Raw genomic sequence first — 22,997 nt, 5'->3', positions numbered from 1 at the left:
TATCTTAATTTGGTCAAAAATTAGCAGTATTCCAGGTTCTTTTTTTTTAATGAATTTTTGCAAATACAACATCTTTTTCCGCATAAATTATGAGTAATGTAAATCAGTAAATTCGATGCAAGATCTAAGGAATAAATGGTTAGAAATAGGAATTACGTGAGTTCGAACAACCCCTTGGTAAGTTAACTTTTGTATCATTAACATAATATTTTTTCTTTACCCCTAAAAACTTTAGTTTTTACTGCTCGAACTCCAAGAGAGAGCAGTTTTCACCATCGACTTTTTTCTCTCCATCCTGGCTGCTAAACGGTAAGAGATATTGACTTCTGGTCTTCGCTGACCCTTCCCCACAAGTCAACATTCTCTATCTAACTAACTTACCCAAATTACCCCCCACCACTTCTACCCCTCCAAAAACAAGTTTTCTTTTAACTTTGCAAAAAAATGGCCCTGGCGATTTCGTTCATTTTTGGATATGTTTTGTTGGAGGTAGTCCAGCTGAACATTTCATCTGTAGACACCTATCACCGGAAAATTCGCCATCTTGAATTATTCAAGGTCAAAGTTAGAGAGCCTAATTTTCAACTGATTTGGTTAAATTTGGATTTTTTTGAAAGGTCTTGTAATTCTGAATCCGACTGCATCGGTCACAATCGGTAATGGATCGGGAAAGTAATGGTAATAGCTATATTTTAAAAAAACTGTTTTTAGCACTTTTTTTTAATATTTTGAAAATATATCACAAGATTTCTGACCACAATAGGGTGACTTATTCATTATTTTTCTGATAAGATTCAGATTTCTTCTCTTTTTAGAATTATTTTTTGAGTTTCTTAGGATTCACGAAGTGTTTCTTCGAGGGATTAGTAAAGTTTTTGCAGGTTTTCTCAGATTTCACAAATTATCTTTTTTTTTTATTTTTCGGAATTCACGAATCAATGTTTTATTTGGGTTTTAAAATTTTCCGAAGCGTGTTTTTTTGCGCAATTGTCAAGATCTTCACCATATAGGTCAGTCCTTGTTTGACCATGCATTTTGCAATCGATTGAATCGGACAAGTCTGAAGAGATTTCGATCGATTAAGATTCGATAGTTAACCGTCAATAAATCAGAAATGACTTTTATCTGAGGTTTGTTGTAAAGTAATTCATAAATTAAATTATTAGATAAAACTTCACGGAAAGCTCGTATTCGTAAGAAAAATACTTTTCCTGTTTCAGACTATTGAAATAATATTATTATTTGAAACAATTATGACATAATGAAGTTTTGGACAAACCTCTTTTGTCTCTTTTGAGAACTTGTGTACTTAAGAATAAAACTATTTTTTGAGCTATCTAGACTTATAAGAAAAAAGATATTGGTTCTTGTAGATAATTGTAAAGCAGAAGGACATCGAAATCTAAGATAATTTTTGCAATCATCTAGCATGAAAAATTGTGAATAGACGAAATATTGAAAGATTTCTGACTATTTATTAGACAGTTTTGTCCCGGAGGGTGGAATCAACGCTAAGATGGCAATGGTCGCATGAGAAGAGGGCAAAAAAATGCAAATAAGATGAATAAATTGAATTGAATTGAATTAACCCATTCGTACCCATCGATTATATTAATCAAAAAGAAGACGATTTTTGATCATTTATTTCTGAGCAATTGATGTCCGAATTTCTATCGGAAATGGATTTTTCGTTAATTTGGTCTTTCAATAACTTCGAAAAAATAGTCCGATAGCGAGGGAAATACATTTTGTTGTTCTTTTGCTCGCTTCAAAATGGCGAACGGGAAATACGACATCCGGTCGAATTTCTTAAAATTGACCTCCATCCTCTTTCCTTATTTGAATTCTGATTGCTAATTCGTGTTCTTAGATAGCTACTTTATCTAAGCTGAAAGAGTTTGTAATTAATTAATGTACAGAATTTAAATTCAGTGATCGTTAAGACGCGTGTTTGACGAGGGTTCCCCGCGCCCCTTTGAAAGATAAATTTGTTTTCTTTTCAAAAAAATCATCTATTAATCTGTATGAAACTAATTCCAAAATATGAACAATCTATTTCAAGTATTTCTGGTACATTGACTGAAAAGGTTAAATTTGAAATTTATTTAAATAAAATTTTCTGGGAATTGTACAGTTCAATTGGACTACTCTGCATTTTCATTTTATTATTCTTTAAAAAGAGAATCATGTATATGAGGTCTTTGTAACTCAAAATTCGATATACTTTTTTTCTGATTCTCCCGGAACCGTGCAAAATTTTGAAAGGTTAATTACTAAATTCTTTAAGACGGAATTATTCTCTCTCACTGTAAATTTTGTTTTGAGGTGATAAATCTTTGAAAATCATTAGGTTTAATTAAATTAGCTTACTGCACCTCTTAAGCGGTCTTCAGACTAGAGGTTTAACCCATTTTACAAAGATCTGAAAGTCTTAAATAGAGCACAATTGTTTTAGTTTTTGAGAACCTAATAATTCATTTTTCTTTAATAATCCAATCCTAAGTTAATTTATACTAAAAAGTTAAGCCATATGGCTAAGCCTTACGTCTGAAACCCGTATTACGGTCCGGTAAGGGTTAAGCCTTGGTTTAAGCTATATTTACATGCAGTCAAATATTAAGGCCTATGGAATATTTTAGTCATAACATTCACAGTTTTAACCAATTAGTGAACGGATATACTCAATTATTATATGAAGTTAAATATTTAATTAAATGCAGCTACTATTCTGTCGGACCAAATTCATGATTTCGAGCATCCGCAAAGCTAGAAAGCTCTGGCACTCCTTCTCAGATATAGCAGCTAATGGGGTGAATTAAAAAGTACATTAAACTGCTAATTGTGTATGCTTTAAGTATAATTTTCCGTTGAAGATGGAAACGGAAGTTAAAATGTAGGGTGCCTTTAAAGTGCCCCACTGTCCTGGTTAAATGCCTCTATAATTATCTTGTCAGGGTGTGCTGATGAAATAGAATAGATATGCAATATATCATGGGGAAAATTACCATCGATGTTATCAAAGTCATCGTCATCCTCATATTCATCATCGCTAAACTCCTCGTTGACAGAACCACCACTCACGTTGCTGATGATGGAACTCGTTCTACCCGACTGACTAGCTTGGTGCTTCAGGCCCACGTTGGTTCTGCTAGCAAAAGATCTTTTCACAAATCATAGAACCACCACAAAATTCTCGAAATAATTACCTCAGTGCTGGATTAGAGATCGTCGACGGAATCTCAACAATGAGCTTTTTATTCTTTATCAGAATCCGATGCTTGAGCTGAGATGGGGACGGGAGTACTGGATCTTCGCTGTAGTCCACATCAAAGAGGAATTTGGATACGAGTTTCTCACCAAATATACTCTGAGAATGTAATTTAAAGAAGTTATTGCCGGTACAATTGGGGGAGAAAGGTATAGTTGGGAGTTTGAAATATAGGGCTCACCGCTCACCTGAAATATATGTGCCATTCTTGCTTGCTGCTGGATCGAACAGTGATTTTCGATGGACAGGATAATAGGATAGGGTGATGCCACAAAGGCTGACTTATTGATCGCCTCCACAACGGATTTAAAAGGGATTTTAGTGGTGAATGTATGGCCATGGTAGATGACTGGGGCGCCGTCATCACCATCCCAACAATCCAGCTCAACACAACGGCATCCGGTGAGGAGAACCTGTCAATCACACATGTTGCAATATCTCAATTAACTGATACTTGACATGGATATTTTCAATTGCTCAATGCACCCTAATTGAATTATTATGCAACCTGCCTGGACAATTGCATGCCTGTCAGTTTTCGTCATTTGCATTTGCAAACTCATTAAACTACTTCTTTTTTTCTTGTTTTTTGTTTGTTAGAAAGTTCATTTTGGAACAGTGTATTCCTACACAAAAGCCACGTGAAAACAATACCAACGAACTTTGCTATATGCAAAAAAAAAGTCTCCCAACACCTCCCAGCAATTTGTTCCAGATGTAATAAAAGAATGGTATGTTGTAGCCTTCAAGAGGTGCTCAGATATTAAATGTGAAGATTTGTGAGAAGGAACTCAAGAGAAATGAGAAAAGGTACTTTTCAACATTTTCAAAAAAGCTGTTATAATATGGTTTAGAACAAAAGGCAATAGTAAAACGTTGTACAATTAATATTTTAATAAAAAAAAACTTCAAGTTAAACTATTTGCCAAGTATGTGTGAAAGGTAGAGAAAAAATTATTTAATTTTCCTAGTCGAAAGTTCGAAATTAAAAAAAAAGTCAAGTTTCAATGGTTATATTTCAGTTCATAGAGTATAGAATAATTGAATAAGTTTTGCAATAAACTTTTTAGTCCTGAATAGGTAATAGGTTTGAAGAGAGAAAGTTTCATGTAAAATATGTTGTAGAGGTGCATTCCTACACTATTTTAATATTGTGAATTTGCAAGTTTAGAATTCAGAATGTATTGCTGACCAAGTCATTCCAATATGAATAAGCCACAGTGATAAGGCTAGATCAGCTTATAGAGGTGATATTCCTTCATTGTAAATTTGGATTGTGGCAAACGATTATGTATAAACGATATTTATACATAAATAATGCAAATTTCGTTTAATAATTCTTAAAGTGTATGAAGCATATTATCGTTATAAATGAGGAAAATTGGATGAGAAATGCATAAAAGTAACTGAAAATCTTTAAAGTCGATTATCTCGGAATCTATGAGAGATAGAGGCCTCAAGCTTTACTACCATTGAGAGCCTCTTTCAGGCTTGATATGTGCAAAATTTCACTTGAAAATGAAAAAAAAAATGGATGAGAAATTCATCAAAGTGTCTGAAAATCTTCAAAGTCGATTATCTCGGAAACTATGAGAGATAGAGGCCACAAGCTTTACTACCATTGAGAGCCTTCTTCAAGCTTGGTATGTGCAAAATTTCACTTAAAAAATTAAGAAAATTGGATGAGAAATTCATAAAAGTGTTTGAAAATCTTCAAAGTCGATTATCTCGAAAACTATGAGAGATAGAGGCCTCAAACTTTACATCCATATAGAGCCTCTTTCATGCTTGACATATGCAAAATTTAACTTAAAAGTAAGGAAAATTGGAAGAAAAATGCATAAAATCATCTGAAAACTTTGAAATCGATTTTCTCAGAAACTATGAGAGATCAAGCCCTCCAATTTGACATCACACTTATCGTTTAGGCTTAAGCAGTGCAAAATCCGCAAAAAAATTTCTCGACGCGCGAAAATCCGCGAAAAATTTCGCGTCCCGCGTAAATTCGCGAAAAACTTCGTGATCCGCAAAAATTCATGAAAAATTTGGCGTCCCGCGAAAATCCGCGATAAATTTGGCGTCCCGCGAAAATCTGCGAAGAATTTGGCGGCTCGCGAAAATCCGCGAAATTTTTCGCTAGCTGCGAAAATCCGCGAAAAATTTCGCGTCCCGCGTAAATTCGCAAAAAAATTGGCGGCCCGCGAAAATTCGCGAAAAATTTCACGACACGCGAAAATCCGCGAAATTTCTCGCGACCCGATATAGGAGGAGAGAGCGAGAGCGAGAGAAATGGCGCAATACCAGGTGTCACGCCGCTTCTCCCGCTTTTTTTCCACCCGACGCTACGAGCAAAATTTCTTAAAATTGCAATTTTCAACTTGAAATATCACGAGAAATCATGGAGCAATCTCCACATTTTTTTTTTAAATTGGTCTATTCAAGTAGCGCTACAACATGAACATAAAATGGTTCAAATTGCATAGGCCAATTTCGAGAAAACCTAGAAAAACTGGTTTTAAACTGGTTTAGAACCGGTTTTTCAAAAAAACTAATAGCATAGAAATCGTCGTACGCACAAGTAGATATATATTTAAAAAAAAATTTACGAAGATATCTCTTTCCAAACCGTAGATATTGCGTACTACGGACGGCCGGCCGGACCCGAAAATGGCGGACTACCAGTTTCGGCATCAGGGATGTTCAAAACATATACCCTGTGAATTTCAGCTCGATCGGAGCAATTTTAGAAAATCGGAGTATCACAATAGGTGTGATTATGAAAGAATCACACCTAATTTGGGGTTTACCAAGAGAATCTTACCTGACTGTAGAGTTCAACGGAGCTCTCCCCTTTCAACTGATGCCCTGTGAGGTAGGTATTGTGTGACGATGCCACGTAGTAGTGAGACAGTGGTCTATCCATATTGGATGTACTCTGAATCACTCTCTCATTGACAAAGGCATAGTTGTCCTTGTCCATCATGTACCTGGCAAATCCTTCAAAGCTGAGACAATTTTCAGCTCTGAGCGTAGGATCTGGCTCATGTCGTTGAATAATTGCAATCACCTCATCTTCAGATTTAACTTCCATTTGTCTAGCTTCGAGGTACTTCCTCAGCGTAGACACTGTGATAACTTGCGTATTGGACGTATCAATACCGGCACAATTGGCCAGAATACTGGATGCGGCAATTGCGTCGAAAATCTTCTTTTGCGCACTCTTGGCCTCTGTAAATTCCAGATCCAGGGAACTATTGCGCGTCAGAAGACCTAGAACATGCATTTGAGCTGTAATAGTAAATTAAGCATTTTTTGACTACTTCACTACGCATTAGCAGGTTATTTGGTTAAGGGGCTGGGTAGCTAGAGCATTGATGAATTACCGATTTTTCGTTGTCTCACACCACTGCACAGTTCAGGAGCACTGCGACTCTTCTCCGGATTGAGGGTTGACTTGCTGCGACGTGCTACGGAGAGTTGATCAAAAAGATCCCGTAGGTCCTTACGCGCCAACAGACTAAATGACCGGAAAAGGGCAATAAAATCGAGGAAGGATAGATGTGTCTCATATGTGATGGAACCCGCCCGCAGGTGCTTCACATTCTGCCACAATTGGTCACTCGACTCATTTCGCTCCTTCCGTCGATCGATGGGTTTCGTCCGTAGGTCCTTAGGGGCTGCATCCATCTCCAGGGATGCTGGTCCACTACTCGATGCTCCACCCTGTGTCAGTAAATTCACCACAGAACGCTTCTTCTTGAATTTGATCGACGCCTCTCGCCGTAGGGCGTCTGCTGCTTCGGCCGCCTGGCTGCTGGTTAGGGTGGTATTACCCGATATCGCCCAGTCCCTACCGCCAAACACCCGGATGGCATCTGCAGCTAGGGGTTCATCGCAACATCCATCCTCAAAGTACAGCTGAATGTACTGCTCCTTGAGCCAGAACATCGACCGATCGGCCAGTCGTTGTTGCCTCTTAATGCCACGTATTATCCAACTGAGTCCCACATACCACAATCTGCAAAGAGTAGCAGCACAAATAAGGCATTGATTAATGAACTCCATCGCCCAATTAGGTCATTTTGGGCGCCAAATGATGGGTGGGTTTTTTGGGGCGCTGGTACTTGAATGTGGATAAAATCCCTCCCGTATACCTTAATTGAATGATGAAAAAGGTAAATGGGTAGAATCAACCATACGGCTTTCACTACCAGAGAAACCATACATTCAACGTATTCAACTTTCTCTCCAGACAAAACATCCAAGTTTTATCAATAGCAATTTCGTCAGCTTAGCTAAAGAACATTCAGATAAACTATACATAGCTAAACTCTCTAAACTTTTAATAATTATTATTAAGTTCGCTCAAATTTACATATACTGTGAAAAAGGAAATGTTGCCATATTATTTCTAGTATCATGAAGAATAATTATCTTGTATCATCTGATGAGATTGCATGAGAGAGAGATTGCAATATCATAGAGTGGAATTCCCTCGCGATATTAATAATGTCTCGTACCCACTCTTCTGTGCTTCATATGATGAGATTTCATTGCCAGAAATCATTAATGGTAGAAGTTTGGGGAAGATTTCCCAAACACTTCACTACCTTCATCACTGAATTAATATTATAGAGAAAATCTTGCAAAAATGATAAATTGCACTAAGATTTTAATAAAGTTGAGAGCTTGTACTGTCAAGAAGAACTTTCCAGACATAGACCACTCAGGGATAAATCTGCAAGTTTTTTTCTTTTCTCATGATAGTAGCAGCAATACATATACTGTCAAGTTGAAAAATTGTAAAAAATGAATTGATTTATATAAATTTCCATGGATTATTCTATATGAGAAAAGAAAAAAAATATAATTAGATTTGATATAATAACATTTTATTTAGTTTCTTTATCGTACTTGTTCCAATTTCCATTTTGAATATAATAAAAAATTGATAGGTAATCTAATATTTCATTTAATTTTGAAAAAAAAAGTATTTGAGCAAACTAACCATTAAAAGCTGATTGGTATTCTTCGATAAAGATCTTTAATTTGAAAGTGTCAATTTTGTTTGAATATTATAAGCTCAAATACAACAAAGTTCGCAACAACTAAGTCGAATGCAAAACTCTAATATCCTTGTGTTGTTTTAATTTCAAAGTTAGGCGTTGGACACGAGAACCTATTATTAAATGCTTAAAAAAACTTTCAGTAAGGCTTATAATTGAAGCATTATCTAGAAACTTGAACTTTCTTAATCTTAAAAGTGATATCCATGTTTGATTTCTCTGAGAATCACTGTCTTTTATTTTCAATTTAGCTCTGATCTGACACAGAACAAATAATAAATGAAACTCATAGGAAAGTAATATATGGAAGAAATGCTTACAAACTCAATTTCTAATTTTAGAATATGTAACAATGAGATAAAATAAGGGCTAAATGCATTAATGAAAAATTGATATAAAATCTAAATAGAACGCTAGTAAATACAAAATCAAAGGAAAATTTTTGGTTTAGTTCTCTTAAGTGCCGAACATCAATACTTATTAGGTTTTGCCAAGAAACTTCCAGAGAAGTTTCACTAGTTTTCACTAAAGAAGGTAGAGTTCGTCTAAGACCAAATCTAAGGCCTAACAGTAGCATAATTTTTACAGCGAAAGCTTTTATTTGGATCTTAGGTTTTAAAATACGGCAGGGAATATGAAAGTCAGATCTTATTTTGAAAATAATTTTTATAAAGTGCGTACCATTACCATAAGGTCACTTTGCAGAACTCGAAACCATACGAGCGCAGAATCTTTATACTGGATCAAAGCGCAGAATATGAAAATTTTGGAGTAGCCACTTGACCTCTTGAACTTTTGACCTCAATCCAATTGAAAATATTTGGGAGATTCTTGTTTTCCATATTTACACCGATATTCGCCAATACACTTACGTTTAGGAGTTAAAATCTACAATTCTGGATGCCTGGAACAAGCCTGAAGATAAGTTCATCGAAAATTTAATCGATAGTTATGCCTAATCGCATTCTTGAAATACTTCAGAAAAATGCTGGAATCACAAATTTTAAAGATTTGCATAAAAATGATCTCGTCTAATAATATTACAAAAGAATTTATTGACATTGTCGTAGTTAAACGATCAAACACGTGTAAACGGGGCAATCATCTTCCAGATGAACCCCTAATAAAAAACGTGTAAAATTGATATTCTCTCAATTAAAATTTAAGAAAGATGTTGCGCTGTTAATTATGGTAATGATACGAGAATTATGGTAATGATACCAGAAAACCATAAAAATCTGCATTTCTAAAATGGAATTATGGGAGAGCTGTTGCAATCTCAAAAAATTGCAATAATCAATTGTAAAATAATTCAATTCAAAGTATTTTGCAGAAAAAATTTAAATAATACGAATACAGAAAAAAATTTGAGTTTTGCAAAGTGATCTTATGGTAATGGTAAGCAGCACTATAATTTCAGCTCCTGTATTTGTTCGTGTATTCAGATCGTGTTATTATACTAGTCCCAAACTTTATATAAATACGTTTTGAGACTTAAATACTACTAATACCACTTATACCAATTGATAATCCACTTTATGGCCATCCATCCCGTTCAAATTTTTATGATTTTTGCATTCTTAGGATATGGAGTGAAATTTAGAAATAACCGGATACAAAATAGTATTTGGACAACTCTTTTAAAACCTGATAAAAAGAATTGAATTAAGTTTTACATATTTTTGTTGTTGATATTTTGGTATTTTTATATGTTAAAATTGATTCAAATTAATCGTTTGTTATCGGTAATATTCAGTATTAACGGTTCCACTAGGCTTTGGTAGCACTTAATAGGTAAAATCTCCTTTGATATTATTTTTTTTCTGTAGTTCTCGTAATATATTTAATTAACAGATTTTAATTTTTAAGAACTTTCAGAAGGCAATATGTCGCCAATGATACGGTTTACCTTTTAAGGACCAATGGATAACCGATGACTCAAAAACGAGGCAATTTTTCTGACTATTTCTAAGGACAAATAACCTTCCTTTTTACAGTCTCCCTTATTTGTTTACACATCTAAACATTTCTTGAATTTACCCTCAAATAAAAAATTACGCATAAATTATTTAAAATACGGCAGGGTCAAAAATCCAGTGATTTTACTACATAAAAATAACTCAATTATTGTAATCAAAGGATTTTTTTGGATCATTGGCGACTCGCTGATCCTTGAAAAAATTAACATTGTTGAGGGTATCTCATCGAGACACTCTGTTTAGGATAAGTGGGGCTGTAGACGTACTTGCTCGCGACCCCATCTCGCTTATTCCTAAACTATCTAACACTCGTGTGCATCGGTAAGTGCCCTATAAGGGTGTGCGAGGATCAAAGCGAAGCAAGTGGTGATAGCCGGTGAGTTTTTCGTCACGAAAAAGAAGGATAAAGGATGCCACAAGCGGGTCGGTCTTAAGCTTATAGTAGCGGGCTTGGTGGCGTGGGAATTACAACAGTGACTAAATTGGCAGTCAGAGTCGTGTACGAAAAATTACAGTTTCTAAGGTCTAAATCCCGTACACCGGTGATAAAAAATCTAAATTGTTATCCCGATCGCTGGTGGTCGATACTAAAAATTTATCATTGAGACAATAATTTATCATTTTACCACGGGTTTCCCTGCTGCCAATGTGATTTTTTTTTCAAAAAATCGCAAGTCTTTATCTTATACCATTGATTGTCCCAATAGTTGTTTTTTGGTAAAGTGGTAAAGTCATGGACTGATGGCAATTGAAATAGATAATTTCCATATTAATAATTAAATAGTTAATTTAGTAGGGCTGAGATACAGGAAATGGAAATTTATGCAAACTCTGCTTTACTATTTCGAACGCTATATACGAACTATTAAAAACAGATAAATAATAGAGACATAAAACAAGAAGAAAAACCAAGATTTTCATTTAAGAAGCAACCTCCTGTATGAATGTTTCTATTTTGTGGGAAAATTAGGGAGGAAGAGTATTCTTACCGGCATAGCATTGGTGGGCAGAGAAGACACAGTACTCTATTGTCGTTGAGTGTGTTGCCATAAAGAATAGAGACGCAGCACTCGACATGCGTCAGGCCAAATCTCTTTCCAGCAGCCAACAATTCCAAATCATATTCATGGTTCCGTGATCCCATTGTAATTTCTTTGACCAGCGTCAAGTCCAGAAAGCCCTCATCCAAAGTTGGACTCTGTCCTTCAATATCCATAGCACTCGGCATTTGCTTTTGCGTCAATCGTGGTGAAACTAATTCTTCCGGATTTATATTCATATTGAAATCTGCATGAGAGAGAGAGAAGGAATTTCCTAGGTTACAAAAAAAGCCCTACATTTTACATTATACTGGGATGCATGTGGTTCCGTAGGAAGGTGGATGGGAAATTGAGAAAATTCACAGTGCAGAAGATTGAAATTCATAAGTGGAAGGACTTTTTATTTGCGAACCTTGTTGTGTTTTGAGACGACGCCACGCTGGTTTATGCCACGTCACCATCGAACATGAGCGCTCCAGACGAAAAAACACATAACAAGACCTATCAGATGGTGTCTCGGGCTCCCAGAGAACAGATGTTGTCCCATGATGTAGGATCTGCCCGGAAGGACAAGGAATTCAATAAAACTCACACAATATTTTGGAAAGGGTTTTGCTGAAGTACATACCTGAAGGATATGATGGTCAATTTTGTGATGTCTCGACGAAATGGGAATCATGCAGATGCCATGGTCGTGAAATAGCGGCTGAACGGGATTGTAGTTACCAATTTCTACTTCATAGTCCTCCTCTAGCTCTTCAATCTCCGGCTGGTATGTTGATGCTGCAGCCATTTGTCTTGGACTCTGCGATGCCAATCGTAGGTAATCCTGAAGAGTAGCAGCTGAATCCTTGCACAGAGCATGGTGATGCTGGTGACATAGATCAATGTGATCCATCACGGCCTGAGTTCGGTAGATTTGTTCCAAGTTCCCCAAACCCCTCGATCCGATTTTCGTGAAGTAGTGGTCATCACCATTATAATCCGAGATGAACTGCAATTGCATCAAAAACTTATATAGAATAAAATTTTTTCACTGTTCATTGATTTATTTTATCAACAGTCCTTTGTGAGAGTCAATCTTTTTTTTTTTACAATCATATCCTTATTCCCTTAGTATCAGGTTTATGATAACAACTCTGTCGCTATACTAAAATCGGAAAGCATAATTCAATCAAAAAACAATTTGTTCACTAAAATACTCATTAACCAGGCAAATTAGAGATATAGATAATCAAATAATTAAATTTCAGTCGGTATAGAACATAGTTTACATTTATTAATTATATATAAATAACCTAGATAATGTCCTCATATGGACTAATATGATGACAAATGCTTAAAATATTATTAAAATTATTAGGCTGAATTTTAATAATTTAATAACATATGCCATAAACTGTTTGGATGAATGAATAAAGCAAGTTTATTACAAAAATCGCACAATGACGGCTTTAATGGCTTTTCAGAATTTTTGTGATTTAAGATAAAAACCTTTAAAAAAGTATTATGAATATCCTATTTTTCGGTAAAATAATTATTATACAAAAATGTCAGTTTCTGAATATATTTTCTGACTTCTTTCACGTTGTTTTCACACTTAGAAAGTTTTACTAAAATACTCAAAAATTTCGCAGAAAGTGAGACACATCAGATATTTCACAAAAACAGCAAATTTTATAGGTTTATTCGAGAATATTTTTAAGTAATAAATTAAAACGTTATAAAATAAGATATGTTTTTGCTTATTTGTCATTTAGTTATCTTATCTGACTTACATGTAGTCTATACAAAGTGTCACTGCATTATTAGTATTTTAAAGAAAATCTTAAAATGTTACTTAGGGTCGAAGGAATACCTCTTCGACAGGGAACCCCTATTGGCAGTTTTGTCAAAATGTTGAAATTTTTTAATGTATGTAACAAAATGCAAATAATATGGCGTTTTTTATTAATTTACGTTTTTCGATAAGGATAAGTGTTTAATTTCGTATTCCAAATGGTACAAAGTAGGGTGTCAATAGGTCCCGACACAAGTTTTTAAAGTGTCAATAGGTGTTCCTTTCACCCTACAAGGATTTGAAAAATTACAAATTCTGGAAAATTTGTAGAACAAACCTCTTGAAGCAAACCATAAACCAGTACATCAAATTTTCTGTCTAAACTTCTTTATACATATATTGGGAGCCTTTATCGTCAAAAATAGTTTTTTTCTTTTTTGGAAAAAAAAAATTACCTGCACTGCTGTAGAAAGTAACGCCAAAATTCTGAATTCTGTCAAAAATATAATTGTTGACGAAAATTGCTCCCAATGTAATATTTTGAAAATTAAAAAGTTCTGAACGCCACTAAAATCGCCCCTATGCGATATGGCACAAGGCTTTATATTTAATAGCCTTTATATTATAAGAAGTTTTCGTCAATAGTTGTCATATTAAAGCAAATTGCTTGTGCTCATGAAGGTAAAATTGTTAAAAGCTCTTCAATAAATGCCAAATACAGTCCATAAGAGTTTGAGAACTTGAGAAGCTTTTCAAGCAGCGCCATCCTTTTTTATAATCAAATTTAACCTATACGAACCACAATATGAGATCTTAAATTTTATCAAAAAGAAATATTGGAGAGTTATAATATTTTATTCAATATAAGTCACATTAAAGACATTTTTAAAACAAACGGACGTTATTTTAAAAGCGGTTGGATAATACGAGTATGGCAGGTTTAAATTTTGAGGTATTAATAATAATCTTTAATTATCATCCATTTTTTTAAAAAATCAAGGCATTGTTCAAATTATTTGTTGTAAATAGTACAATATTACAATCTTATTAAACAATAAGGATGTGACATAAGAAACCTATTGCATAAATAATATTTTATAAGGGAGAAGTTTTATAAGGGAGGGGACTTTGAAATAGGATTTTTGTCTCCTATTTTTGAATGGAATTAAGCCTAATCCTATATTTTAAATTAGCTTCACAATTGGTTTTGCTAAATTATATCATAGTAAGGTCGAGATCCAATTAAAAATATATGAGAAAAAGCCCTATTTCAAAGGTTCCTCACTTCACCCTACTGTCTTTTTTAACTGTTTAAATTCTGTGTTCTTGTATAGAGTTGTGAAAAATTGCCCTTTAGATCATGTTCCGAATTAAGTGATTCTACCCTACTTGTAAAGGGTACCATAATATGTACATCGTATACTAAGCCAATATCGAAAAATGTATACAAATAATATTTAGTGTTGTCGTTTCCTTTAGCAAGTCTCGTATAATAAGGGAAATATACCTTATACAGACTTACTGATAGAGACAACGGTGTCTATATAACTTACTCTCTATTTGAATCAGAACAATAAAAAAAGAGAGAAATAAATTTCGAACAGAGCAATTTGTAAGCGCATTTTACTGAAACTATTATTTTGTTTTTACTCCATCAGAAATAACTTTTACTATTGAAAATATTCTGGTCAAACGGTTATGTATACAAATCACGTATCATAGAATATTTAAATTCGATGAAAAATGAATTGCTCTACACTATTTTAAACCATTTCGAATTCAATGAATTTCCAATTAACAATTTCCAATCCATTTCCCAACGTTCATGACTATTCATCCGGATTTTAAATCACTTCAAGTCAGCATAAAGACCACAAAACCCTATGTAAAAACGCTTAAAAATCTATGGTAATATTATAAAAAAAAACTTATAAAATAAAACTAACATGGAGAATATGAAAATTTTGCTTCTTTTGCTTCTGCTTAAAGATTGTTTACAAGAGTGAAGCAATAGACGACATAATTAGATGCATTTAAAAGATTAAAACTTACTTAAAAAAAATAGGTACGCTCGTTTTTTTCATTATTTCAAAGTTTATATAAGAAAAATATTTTTGATATGTTATTGAAGTACTTTTCTTAACCCTCTTAGTACTACTAGGGCACTTAAGACAAAAAAACATTATTTTTCTCATTAAAGAAGAAAAATATCTTAAAATATTTTGACAGGAAAAAAAAATTTCTCTGGATCACTGATGACCCAAGGGGCTTCAATGGGTTAAACAAATTCACCATCAGATAGATGTATAAGTATGTAAAGCATAGCTAAAAAAGAGCTATATAGAACCTTGGATCAATAGCTTTCTATAGTATCAATTTATAAAACATAAAAAAAACATTTCTCCGTAAAAACCAACGCAGAATTCATTTAAATACTTTGAGAACTTCAGAACCACTTGTTATTTTTAAGGATACAAAGTTTATTTTATTTAAACTTTATTTCACTGCATGATAATCTTATAGCATTTCAGGAAGATTTAGTAAAAGTTTTTCATAGCCAAAGTCTTTAAAACTTCCGGAAACTTCATTTTATAAACTATTTCATTGAACGTATTATTGTATAGTCTTATTTAAAAAAAATATATATATGAATTTGTAAGGCACTGAGTTTGACAATAAATTGAACAGAAGATCCAGTCCATTTGCGTTCTTATTTAAAAGTGATTTATCAGAAAATTTCCTTGAAAAAATATCTCATTATATATTTCCATCAACTGCCGGAAATTTACGTACCATTTCATTTTAAATGTAGAAGAATTCAAAAATGAGTAGTATTATTTCAGCTTTTACACTATAGAATAGAGACTATTGGGGAATTGCTTTTCAAGTCGGCGAAAGCTAGTGGTAAAGTTATATGATCTCATGAGAGAAGTGATTCTTTAATTAAAAATTTGATTTAAATTAATTGTAATATCTTAAATGCTTTTTATAACTCAAGTTCTGTTATTTTTGAATAATATTTTTACAGATAAATCCACGCGATTAATGATAGGTAGTTATATCGGCATTAGACCCAGGGTTTAGCCAAATGGCTTAGCTTCTCTTATTTCTTTACAGGCAAGATTTTTAGGAAAATTTTGACTTTAGATATTAAGAGCAAATGAGGCATTAAATTTTGAAAAAAAAATATTAAATTTTTTGCTTCCAAGGATTTCAAGAGTTTTGGAAACCCCAGTCTGAAACCCATATCAGGGTCTGGAAGTTCCTTCAATGCGGAGGTCTCTCGACATTCATTTTTCCATACTTTTTTGAATAGAGGCACTGAAGACTATTGGCAAGTTTGTCCCTAAAGTGAATTGACTTATCAGTCTCATATATTTCGAAATCGTGCATTAAAAACTATCTAAAAATACATATTTCATAATGTTCGCCTAAATAATGCAAGAACTACGAGCAAATTTGCTCATGTCGCGGTGCAATACCTATAAAATTTTTACAAGGAAAAGTGAAAAATAGCTTCACTTTTTATTAGGCTTGATGGGCCTCTGCTTCAATGAGTTCAACGATTTAGAGTTGCTTCAACGATTTAGATTTATATCTTTCATATTGTATATTTAATATGCGCTTTATGTCCCTATATTTTATGTCATTTTCCAAACGGAAAAACTGATCTTGTTATTTAGGGTTATGATTATAAAATAGATAATTCAAGGTATCTTGAAATTGAATTTTAGTATTGTTGTGAATATGACATTTTAGAACTTAGAACCTTCAGAGAGAGAGAGAGAGAGAGAAAGAGAGGAAGATAAAAAATTGGACTGGTAATACTGGCAAAGTTTAAGCTTTATTGATTTACGTGATTTTACTTTTATTTTTAGGAGCTCTATGGACTAGGCCGGCGCGGTTTGTCATTTGTAACTAATTTCTTATTTTCCTAAGTATATCATGTTCCGTCACCAAAATCACTTTCATGGGTCCACATAATATAGACAGAAACATTTACAGGCTTTCAAGAAACATTGTAGTCTCCGCAGAGTAGATTTGCTGAAAGATTTTAAAATTTGAAAGGTTTACCGAAAGGAATTTGGGAAATGCCTAATGAAAAGGAGACTTTCTTAATAGTTGTAACGTAACTAACGCAGCTTGATAAGGCGAGGTAAATATTAGAAGTCTTCATAGGATGAAAACAGGAAACAAAACCGGATAAAATTGAAAGCATCGGGCATAATGCTCTATACATGCTTATGTCTTAAGCCGAGAGATGGCTTAACGTAGCTATAATCAAAATAATGATCAGATTACACTTCCGTCAGTTTCTGACTAATCCGTCTCTAGTCTTAACTTGAGAAATGGCTTAGTTGTAACAAACTGATGGGAATTTAGTCAAATCATTATTACTGCTCGAACTCAAAGAGAGAGCAGTTATATAATCGACTTTTTTTCAACTCCTCATTGTTCTGGAGCTTAAACGGTAAGAGATATCAACTTCCGGTCTTTGATGACCCCTCTTCAAATGGCATTATCTCGTACCCAACCTCTTTATTATTCCCCCTCCCCTTTCATACGGTCCCTATCCCCCAAAAACAGGTCAAAAATGAGGTTTTTCCAATTTTGCAAAAAATTGGCCCAAGATTTTTCAATGATTTTTGGACATGCTTTAGAGCTGGTCCAGGTGAATATTTCGCCCAAACATACCTATGACCGGAAAATTCGCCATTTTGAATTATTGAAGGTCAAAGGTCAAATACTTTGGAATAAATTTTTGGTTAAATTTGGATGTTTTAGAAAAGTATTGCAAATTTTGAACCCGGCTGCATTGGTCTTCATCGGTAATGAATCGGTGAAGTACCGATTTTTTGATTTTGAAATGCTTTTGTGCTTTATGAATCAATTTGATCTCTAGTAGATCAGTGATTCCAAAAGATTATGCAAAAAGCTAATTCACGGTGAGCTCTATCTCGTGAGTTCGAGCATTCCGCAAAACTGGAACGCTTTGCCATCTCTTTTTTGATTATAACTAGGTTACGGCGTCTCTTGGCTTAAGTTGTAAGTGTGTCTAAGGCATACTGCTGCGCTATAGAATCGTTTGAGTAAAGCCGCTTTCGGTTCTCACCAACTAATGGTTCCCGTCCAATGAGCAAGCTTATTCTGATCAACTCTGCTGGGCCTGAAGGTAGTTTACTTCAAAGTGTTGCTCGCATGAATTTTAGGTTTGCTTGAAAATTTGCTATATACGTGATATTTTTTTTATTTTCGATAGGGAATCTTGAGCGTCCTTTCTAAAGATCTTTTGTGAAAAATTCACCTCTAAAGAGTATTTATCTTATAAATTTTTCTTGTTAATATTTAGGCATTAAATAATAGCCGTACTCACTGTGGCGCTGTTATCTTGTAATATCGTTATCTCGTTATCTCGTTATGTTCTCGTAATGTATTTTATAAATGAAAAATTATAACAAGATAACAGAGTACGGAGATTACGAGATAACAACGCCATAGTGAGTACGGCTAATGTTTTTTTTTATTTTTTTATTTTTTTTATTTGAAAAATTCATTAAACCGGTGATACTGGTCAGACCAAATTTGAGGGCTGATCATTTGTCATTTTATGAAATTGATCGGTGGTAATTTATTGAAGTGCAGCATTACAATAGCTGTGATTATGAAACGAATTATAGCAATTGGGAATCAAGCGACACCGCAATAATTGAAATTCTCTGAAATGGTCAGAATTGTTATTCCATCTGAAAGTATAATTAATTTCAATGTGGTTCTCCATTTACAAATACAACATATTCCTCCGCACTAATGTCACAGGTAAACAGAGACCAGAGTATCGATCCACTTTCCTCCTACCCACTGTAATTGAGGCTGCCCAATTATTTATTCACAAATACACGCACACCAGGGACCATCTAAAATTGGAAGTGGTGCCTTCATCTTTTCTCATCTTGAGTCACGCCACTTGACGAAAAGCCTGGCGGTTAAGGGGGGGGGGGGGGTTAGGGGTAATGGTTACCCGTGGGCTCATTGTAAGTTTTCCTTTGAGCTGAATGTGGTTGGAGCCAACTGTCATCATCCTTCCATTAATATGAAATGCTGGTGGATTTCAATGGCGCCAAGAGTGCCTTAATAATTGAAGGGTGCGCTTCTATGCATATTGTCGTTGATGCTACAACCCACCCAGTACAACATACCCAACATCAATCTCTCCCCCCTTTCTCAAACATACCCAGTGAGAGATGCTGATGAGTTGTGGGTGGCAGCTGCTACTGAAGGGTATCCCAGGGTGTCTGCATACATTCAATAATCACAGAGTTCTGTATAATTCAGCCGCTATCCACATACATATTCATTTCAGGGTATGAGATTGGGTCAAGGTCGAAATGGGTGGGACAGAGAATGTTTGCATTTGAATATGGATAGTCATTGAGTTTAGAAATGCCCGTGAATATGAGTTGTTAAGAAGATTAGCTTGATTAAAAATCCGAACAAAAATCTCTCTGGATTTCACAAAATCCTCAGCATTTTCCTCACCCAACTACATCCCCCCTTCCCCTTTCATACTTATTTACACAGATGAACGGCAACAGGCTCCATTGAATGGATTTAAAATGGCATAAAACGTCGTTAAGATGTCTAGGTGAAAATTTCGAGTGGAAAATCTCTTTCAACACTACCATAGTGCTCTCCAACGACCACAATAAGCGAATAGAAAAGTAAGAGATTCCTGTTACAATCATTGAAAATGGATATCATAAACATTTCTGCACTGAGGCAATAATAGACACAATCTCTTTCGATTACCTCAATCAATTTTTATATGCTAAGGGAGGGTGAGGCAGTTTTAAGCAAGTGAAGATTTTTTTTCTCAATACTCTCATTTGTTAAACTATAAATAAATAAACTTAGACCGTAGATGTGGGTGACTGCCCTCCTGATATGACTTAGCCACTCTGCTGTTCGTAAGCTTTTCTTTAGCTCTAGCATCTAAGGATGGTTTTTACTAGGAATATAGGAGCTGAGAAGATCATCCTTATTGCTAAGATTAAAAAAAAAGCTTACGAACAGCGAAATGGCAAGGTCACCTGCATCTATGGTACTAAGTACAGTTCAGGTAGGTTATCTTGGTTAATATGGCTACTTAAAAAAGTATATTAATTATTACACAGGAAAAAATATTTTGTAAAATTGTTCGTAAATGTTTGTGAAATCATATGGAAGACTTACGAAATGCTCGTGAATCGTATAACCCACAAACAAGTTCATAAAATTTTATACTTTTTTCACAAACATTGTTCGTAAAATAATCATTTGACGAACACTTTTTGTACTTTTACAAACATTTGTTCGTAAATGTTCGTAAACACACAGAAAAATATTCGTAATTTTTTGTCATTTGTTCGTACATTTTTGTTTGTCTGGCAAAAATTTACGAAAAAATGACAAAATTTTACGAACATTTTTTGTGTGTTTACGAACATTTACGAACAAATGTTTGTAAAAGTACAAAAAATGTTCGTCAAATGATCATTTTACGAACAATGTGAAAAAGCACAAAATTTTACGAACTAATTTGTGGGTTATACGATTCACGAGCATTTCGTAAGTCTGCCATAGGATTTCACAAACATTTACGAACAATTTTACAAAATATTTTTTTCTGTGTATCTCAAAATTATATATTTTTTAAAAATTATGCATTCAAAAAATGGCCTCAATCTCCCCTATCAGGGAATTGTTTGAATATTTTGAATATTTATTTTTGTTAGTCAGTCTCTAAAATTGGAAAATATATTTTGTGTATGGAAACACAAAAGAGATTAAATTAATTGATTAAATTTTTTGTGGATGAAATTTCTAAAATATACAATGTGATTTCGATTTCAAAATTGAGCGTATTTATATAATATTATGAAAGTTTTGATTACCGGGTGTTCTCACTAGGTACTCTTAAGTATTGTTTTATTAAAGTTTCATTTATACAAAAATTTTAATTACTTCATCATTTTGGCCAGAATTTTAATTAAATTTCGTGAGTGAGAAATAAAATTTAATAAGAAGATTAATTAGAAAATCCATAAATTTGGAATATTTAACACTGGTATCATCCTTGCACATTAAAATTTTAATGTGATTCACATTGATTGTAGCTAATGAGCGTCCAAAATGTGTAATTTGTGCCTTTGAGTCACGTATTATTCAGAGTTTTTTTTATTCTATTTATTGATAAAAAGGGACAGATAATCCTAACCGGCTTATGTAGGTGAGATTCTTAACGTGAGCTAACTCGGAGTGCATGCAAATTCGATTTGGAGCTGAAGTTGGGAGACGCCATTCAGTTATCTTGAATCAAATTCGTGAAATTATACAAATTTTGTATTAAAACCAAAATATCAAGGATTTGGATAAACTGACAGAAAAGTGTTATATGGGTGAAATGTAGACCAGAATGTTCTCTATAATTTTGCCGTAGAACTTGAACTCATCGATTACTCAGAAGCCAAGATAAGCGAGGTTTTTTGTTTCTTAACTCGTTTTTTCATCCAGAGTTCCCCAAGTAGTCATTTGTTGAACTTCAACTATATCAAAGAATTGTTGTATTTTGCGGGACTTTCCATTTAAACCCTTATCTTAAGTGTCTTGGTGGAGTAGAGGCAGTCAAATTGGCATCTGAGTGATTTCAAAGCGTTATTATTGGAAAAATCAATTTTTTCACACTTAAACGGCAAAATCGGAGTGATAGCGTAGTCTGAGTGGAAAATGATGTATGGACGAAATGTAGAGACAAATGTGCTCTACAATTATGTTGAAGTAATCATCAAAATCGGTTCAGCGACAGTCGAGATAATTGAGGTTATGTGATATTGAAATTGGTTTTTCGACTGTGGCGCCCCTGGTGTTGGTCCCACGAAGTTCAAATATTCTAGAAAGTTGTAGCATTTGGTGAGATCTTTCGTTTAAGCCCTCATTCATCAAAATCGGTCACATAGAACCGGAGATATGATTTTTTGAATTTCGTGAACTTTGACCCCTCATATCTCCGGTTCTATTGAAACCACAGCGCGCATACGCACCATTTTGGAAACGTCCTAGACTGGACTACAACATACTAAAATTTCATTAACTTGCACAATGCCGTTTTTGAGAAAAGTGACTTTGAATTTCGATGAATTTTGACGCTATCACAGCGCCACCTGTGGTGACTTTTTGAACTTCCATCTGAAAGTGCTCATCGAGACGAAACCAAAAAGGTAAAATTTAGGTCGCTATGTTAATTAGAACCGGAGATAGAGGCCGGTCAATGTTCGAACTTTGACCCCTTATAGCTCGGGTCAGGGGTTTTAGATCGACTTAAGGTTTTTTTTGTTTGATAGGTATAATCAACGGCTACAACATACTAAAATTTCAGCCCGATGCACAATGGAATTTTTGAGTTATTTAACTTTTAAGATTTAAAAATTTTCTTTTTAAAAAAAGCGCCCCTAGCGGTGGTTTTATGAACTTGCGATGTTAGAAAGCGAAGTGGCATTTCACGAGAGCTTTCCAAAAAGCTCCCATTTTTTAAATTCTGACAATTAGAACCGGAGTTATGGCCATTTTAAGAAATTTTTTTTGGACCCTTATAGCTCGGGTCAGGGGGGTCGGGGGACCTTAAGTTTGGTATTAATCGAAAGCTCTAAGGCCCAGCTATAACATACTAAAATTTGAGTCCGCTGAATGCCATAGGGGCGGAGCTATTGAGAAAACAAAAAAAGGGGGGTCTTCAAAATGGCGGAAGGAGGGGTGGGGGGTGGGGGGTCTATGCACCAAGTTGCAATTTTCACCCGATATATAACCTTTGCCGAAAACCGCAAGTCGATA

At 34.3% G+C, this 22,997-nt stretch overlaps 1 protein-coding gene across 6 annotated transcripts in view; it reads right to left on the bottom strand.

The window, feature by feature from the left end:
- The window catches only part of LOC129800021 (1-phosphatidylinositol 4,5-bisphosphate phosphodiesterase epsilon-1-like), a 248,331-nt gene that overhangs the window by 11,383 nt on the left and 213,951 nt on the right, over nucleotides 1-22,997 (bottom strand). For 2 of the 6 annotated variants that reach the window (XM_055844374.1, XM_055844373.1), the window contains exons 9-16: nucleotides 11,982-12,347; nucleotides 11,766-11,910; nucleotides 11,303-11,600; nucleotides 6,652-7,286; nucleotides 6,090-6,538; nucleotides 3,457-3,681; nucleotides 3,207-3,367; nucleotides 3,006-3,145 (exon numbers count right to left, since the gene is read on the bottom strand). In XM_055844374.1, the coding sequence (XP_055700349.1) occupies nucleotides 3,006-3,145; nucleotides 3,207-3,367; nucleotides 3,457-3,681; nucleotides 6,090-6,538; nucleotides 6,652-7,286; nucleotides 11,303-11,600; nucleotides 11,766-11,910; nucleotides 11,982-12,347 (2,419 nt within the window). Of the gene's footprint in view, nucleotides 1-3,005; nucleotides 3,161-3,206; nucleotides 3,368-3,456; nucleotides 3,682-6,089; nucleotides 6,557-6,651; nucleotides 7,287-11,302; nucleotides 11,601-11,765; nucleotides 11,911-11,981; nucleotides 12,348-22,997 lie in introns of all 6 variants that reach the window. The other 4 variants (XM_055844370.1, XM_055844368.1, XM_055844371.1 and 1 more) reach the window with 3 other exon arrangements.

Source organism: Phlebotomus papatasi, chromosome 1 (genome assembly GCF_024763615.1).
Source record: "Phlebotomus papatasi isolate M1 chromosome 1, Ppap_2.1, whole genome shotgun sequence".
Lineage (NCBI taxonomy): Eukaryota > Metazoa > Arthropoda > Insecta > Diptera > Psychodidae > Phlebotomus > Phlebotomus papatasi.
This window is presented reverse-complemented; position numbering and strand designations above follow the sequence as displayed.